This window comes from Aplidium turbinatum, chromosome 18 (genome assembly GCF_918807975.1).
Source record: "Aplidium turbinatum chromosome 18, kaAplTurb1.1, whole genome shotgun sequence".
Classification (NCBI taxonomy): domain Eukaryota; kingdom Metazoa; phylum Chordata; class Ascidiacea; order Aplousobranchia; family Polyclinidae; genus Aplidium; species Aplidium turbinatum.
The window spans coordinates 20717984-20723983 of record NC_137489.1 but is presented as its reverse complement, the minus strand read 5'-3'; the positions used below and the strand labels follow the sequence as shown (position 1 = coordinate 20723983).

The 6000-nt window shown below is 42.9% G+C and overlaps 1 protein-coding gene across 1 annotated transcript in view; it reads left to right on the top strand.

Annotated features, from left to right (window-relative positions):
• Nucleotides 1–2245: 2245 nt before the first annotated feature.
• Nucleotides 2246–6000, top strand: part of LOC145787278 (uncharacterized) — a 47288-nt gene continuing 43533 nt past the window's right edge. The window contains exons 1-2 of the mRNA XM_082598989.1: nt 2246–2642; nt 3390–3551. Coding sequence (XP_082455115.1) covers nt 2246–2642; nt 3390–3551 — 559 coding nt within the window. The remainder of the gene's footprint in view (nt 2643–3389; nt 3552–6000) is intronic.

The window sequence follows — 6000 nt, the reverse complement described above, 5'->3', positions numbered from 1 at the left end:
CTATGTAATAAAAGCGTGTGCCTTTTGATTGTTTGTACACGTTAGTATGAGTGATAGTGCAAGGCAACTAGGCTACTTTATATTGGAATATTGCCTGATCTATGAGTATAAAGCCTTTCCAATTGAGAAGAGAGTACTGATTTAGATACAATTCAAAGTTGTAGTAGGCCATATTAGGCTAATGCCTGACAGTTCTTACTTCTTAGCCTACAATCTTGTAGAAGACTAGGCTATAACTTGTGGCGAAACCAACCTAGCCATTGGTGACTATCAGTACAATAGTTGCAATAAAATGATTATTTTGGTTCAGTTTTAAATCTACAGAGTTTTACACTCTACATGGTGTAGAGAGGGATGGAGCAGGGGCCACTGCCCCTTAACCTTATTTGGATTTTTTATTTATTTTGAGGATAAGTTTTAATTTGCTCTTTGAAACAACTTTTGTTTGGCCAACACCTTGATGGTGTGTTGTAATATTGCAGTCAAGTATACCATAACCAAAACAGACCCAGAGCAAGCATTGATTTTTATTGTTTTTCAAATGTACTATAAACCTATATCATATTGAAGATACAGAAATCTGAAAGTGTACTATTATACCATTTGGGCAGTTAGCAGTCTATTTACACCTAATAATGTCTTCTTTTGAAACTCTGTCCAAAGCAAAAAAAATTAGGTGATGTTGTTTACACTGAAGCAACTGGCTTTCCAGCAGGAACCCTTCCTGTAGAAAAGACAGTCCTTGAAAATATGTTGTACTTGTTACAGCCTAAGAGAGCAGGTGCAAATGAGAGAAGTAAACTGGATGCTGCTGGTATGATAGCAATGATGTTGCAAGAGCACTGGTTGTTCTGCAATTTGTATACAGTTTCCACTATTGCAATTAAAAATTGTGTTGTTAAGATTTATGATGAATTTATGTATCTGTTGAGAATAAGAAAATCTCGTCAAAACAATCGGCATCAGAAACGAGTGAATGACTTCAATGACAGGTCCAGTGGTGTTTTAGATATATTTTGTGAAAATAACGTACAAAAAAAAAACTTGAAGCTCTCCATGGAGTAACGATGACCAGTATGGAATGGGACTTTCTGAAAGATCAACGCTCACAACGAAAAATGTATTGTGAGGATTACATTGACAAACAGTGGTGTAAAACAATGGAAAGATCTTCATGCTCTTGAACGATTGAGGTGCTCCGAAAAAAGAATCACGGAAGAATATAATGAAGGTTTAACTGAATTAAATGAGATGCTTTCAGACTCTGAACAATCTAGTGCTGTTGAGGTCACTTCAGACGACACTCCAACTGATGATGAAGAGCCTAAGCCAAAGAGGAGGAAAGTAGCTATTAATCATGTGGTTGATGACACTATGGCAAAGCAATACCAACATGTTCGACTTACTTTGCGAAATGTTCATAGTGAATTTTATGAAACCTTGGACAAACTAAAAAGTGTTTATCATATGTCACAGCTCCAAGCAGAGGCAGCTATCGTGGAAACAGCAAACACGATGTTTGGAAGAACTTGGAAGTTTCATGGTAGTGACCCGGATCAACTCGATTTGGACACTTTGCCGGACAGACATATTATAAGGAAACCGGCAAAAGCATCGAAACTTCTTCTCTCGTTTGACTTGTAGCAGCTTAGATTGGCAATGCCTCCTCGTGCAGCCAAGATACGGTAGTTGGGTCCAGTTGTCGAATACCAGTGATTCCACTTGGGGGTCGTAAGATGGAACATTCGTGGAGTATGTGTTGCATTGTTTGTTCTACCGCTCCGCAGACACATATCGGCGAATTATGCAACCCCCACCTAAACAGATTAGCTCCAGTACAGCCAACGTCACATCTGATCCTGTTCAATGTGACCCATGCCTTTCTTGAGAGGTCTGCTCCAGGAGGGATGGAGAGTGCTGGCATAACTGAAAACTGGGGAGGGATATGTGGCAGCTCGTTCCATTCTTGGGCCCATGTTTCCATGCAGCTGAAGTTCTTATCCACAAGTTGTATAGCGTATCGATGGAATGGGCGCCTTGATGATAGGCGTTGAGGTCTGACTGGTCCATTTGTTTGGGAGTGACTGCGGAGAAGGTGTTGAGGATCGAGTCTCGCATGTAGAGCCAGTTTGTAAGAGGCTTCTTCCCTACGGACATGAGCAGGAGCAATGCCAGCCAAAGTTGGCAGATAAGCAGTAGGTGTGGGGCGGAGACAGCCAGTGATGATGCGCAAGGTGTCGAAACAATGGCTCTTGATTCCATTGTTCAAGAAATTATGTTTTCTGAGAATAATGCAGCCATTACATATGCTAATGACGGATCAAAAAAACAAGGAGCTGGTTCTTTCATTGTACAGGGAATAATAATAAATGGAAAATATAGAGCACTGCCTACCTTGTCCATTGTTTCAGAAAGCAGAGCTAATTTGGCAGACTTGAAAATGAATACACTACGGATCCTCTCTGTGGCTAGTGATGTGGAGGCTAAAGATATATATGAAAAGATTGACTTTGTGTTGACTGATCAAACTTCACATAATTTTCAAGTGGACCACACAGTGGCTGGAAAGTTTCAAACAAAAAAACTACCAGATTATGTCTTCTGCAATGTTCATCCAAGCTTGATGTTCAATCGTGAAACAAGTAAGCACTGTGCAAGTTTGGAACACGCAATTGGAAGAGACAAAATTTATGCAAACTTTCTTGTTAATGCAACCTCATCAGCAAGAAGTGTCACTGAACAAGCTCTCAATTGCATAACAAGGCTAATTAATCATGATTTTGATCACGAACCATGGAATAAAGCCAGAGACTTTGACCTTCACATTGCCCCAAGAAAAAATCTATCAGTAAGCCTCAAAGATGAAAGATTTAATCGTTTGACTTTGTCCTGCGCTATTGTATTGTATCATATGGAAGACGTAGCTGATTTTTGCGTAAATTTTGTCATATTTTAAATCAGCTAGCATGCATTGTTAGGTCTTTCCTTGACATCGAATTTTTAGAGGTTATGTTTTGTATTGGAGCTCTTCTGGGTTTACATCTGATTGAACCTTTTTTGTCACTTACTCTGTCCCAAACTACCACATACTCTAAACTAACACCTGTATTCCATCAACTTTATGAGGATCTGAACAACACAAATCCTGAAAAGCTATTTGATCTTGATAACCTTGCATTCCAATTCGTGTCATCCGATCGTTTTCATGCCACAAAGTAGCCTACAGCCCAGAAATATGTGCAAGCATTGCACAAGTGACATCCACATACAAAGCACAACTTAAAATCATATTACAAGTTCTTCTTCCAGCTATCGCTGAAGCATTCCAGAGACAAAAAGAAAAATTTTTGGATTCGGAGATCATAATCCAAAGGCAAATATATCCTTAGCCCACATGGATGAGGAAAAACTGGAAAAAGTGCCTATCCACAACATTGACTCTGAGAGAAGCGTTGGCTTCATTAACTATGAACTATCTCGCAGAGGGGCCAGAGAACTACCAGCAGCCTCTGCATCACAAGTAAAAAATAAATCCCAAGATCTAATTGAAAGTATGCCTTCTGGATCTTTCAAAAGTTATACCAAAAAAAACCATCCTTATTCCCGAATTGCAGCTAGAGTGGAGAAAACTTCAAGATAACTTGCAGAAAACGATATCAGAAAACAAAATGTTCGCTAATATTGCACTAACTTACACAAAGACGCCACAAAGATCTTGCAGCTCTCAAATCCTTAGGTGGACCGTTTACTTCATCAATGGAACTCGACAATTACGCAAATTCAATTCAAGCAGAAAGAACCAAGACAGACAGATTGTACAGGAAAATACGTTACGCCAGGGACACATCGTTATCCATTCCCAAAACTAGCGATATTGGGTGGAGATGAAAGGTTGGGTAAGGGACGCATCCGAGGCGTAACCGGTTCGAGCGCCAAGATATTTGTACGTTTCGCCTTTGGGGATGACTCGGATTTCTTCCCCGGCTAGGGAGAAAGGTTCCGGGTCGACCCGCAGACGGGACGCCGACGCTTTCCTATAGGATAAGGTGCCACACTTGCGTGGGTTGAACCGTAGCCTAGGAAGAGAAGGGATCAGTAGTAAATAAGAGGGAGATCATCTGCTCGCGATTGGAACAAAACGAGACAGATGTCGTCCGCATATGCCATACAACGTACTTTGATGTCTTCTTTAGCAGGAAGGTTGTAGCCGCAATCCGTTTTGTCACAGACGCCCCTATATTCTAATATTCAACCCCTATATTCTCGACCGTGCCCAACAGGCGAAAGCTTGTGGGGCCGCGTCCCGGCGGCTACCCGTCGTCTAAATGTACGTTGGTCCGCACGCCCGGATGGCGGTCTCGAGTTGACCGCGGGGAGCTCCAAAATCACCCCTCCCCTAAGAAAAAAAGTGGTTCCGACCCTCCACCAACACAATGACTTGTGGTGGAGGAGACAGTGGGAATCCAAACCTGACCAAGGCAAGACGGTCAGTGCCCACTGTCTGTTCGGATTTTCGAACTCTTGGACTCGGCGACCGGAGCTCCTGGATCACGCGAACCGTGCATTTGCTTATAAAGCCCGCCTAACCCTACTTCCCTTGAAATCAAAACCAAGCCATGGCCACCCATATAAACCTGCGTGTGGGAAAGCGGAAGAGACTCTCCCTCATATATTGAACCACTGCCCTACCATGATGCCTGTTGTCACGGAACGACACAATTCAGTATTGTGGGAGATCGTGAAGCATGTACCTGCCGAATGGCAACTCTTGCTTACCATAGATAGTACGGTTCCACAACACGTGGAAGCGGGCGGTGCTGATCTGCACCCTGACATTGTCCTGCAACGCCCTGACGGTGTCACGGTTGTATGTGACGTCACTTGCCCGTTCGATTACGGCGCGGATTTCCTTCGAAAAGCCGCCGACAGGAAACACGACAAGTACGGCGAGTTATGTGTAAACATATTGGAAGACAGGAAGCGCCCTTGCAGGGACGTCCTGTCACTTCCGTTCGTCGTAGGCTCCCTCGGGAGCTATGCTCCGTTAAGCTCTCGGGCTTTGGCGGCCTTGGGTGTTCCTGCTCGTGGGGTAGCAGAGGTGGCTAGAAAAGTGGCCTCCCTCTCAATCGAAGGTTCTCTCCGTGTCTGGAAAGCTTGGAACGCCGGGCTCACTCGTGGAGGGGCTACGTCATAGAAAAGACGATTCCAGCGATCAGAAGCTCAATTCCCCAACAACAGAAGCTCTGCAGTAAGCATCCGAGCGCGCAAGACAGCAAACCTCAAAACCCACCAGTAATTGTGTGACGTCATAGTATGTTAAATCCATTGTTTCATTATCAATTTACCTGTAAACAATTGTTGTTGCATCAGCATGCTGCAGCTCAATGAAGGATACAATCATCATCAATAAAATAAAATAGCAATATATGAATTAAGTATATATTGCATATCGTGAATGGACTCATATCATCTATCAATGACGTAATATCATTAACAACACTGGATCTGTATTTTCATATTTCAATATTTTAGATTATCACACACTACCTTCTCCCGATATGCTGCTCTTTCCTGCTCGGATCAACCTCGCGTTGCTTTTAACTCATCGATAAACATGATTTCCCGATCAACTCGATGCAACCTCCAAAGTTTCATCCCACTATTCTATATTTTTCCTGGTAATGTAGCCTAGTCATATCTACGCTTCGATCGCTAGTCCCCCCCGACCCATCTGGGCGAACCTGCCTCAACGTCTGGCCAGTGCACATCCGTGCTCGTTGGTTCAACGTCAACACTTTTTCGGTAGGTAAAGCATACAATATATTCCCACTTACCATCTTTTTTTTTACACCAATTAATTGAGCCTTTGCTCCAGATTTTATATAATTTTCGTCTCCCACGAGTATTCAAATCGTCCTTGTAGCTAAGCTTCTCTTCCTCGTGGGAGACCCCAAAGTTTATCCGCTCTGCCTACGGGCAGACCGGGTATAGGAGTTAAAC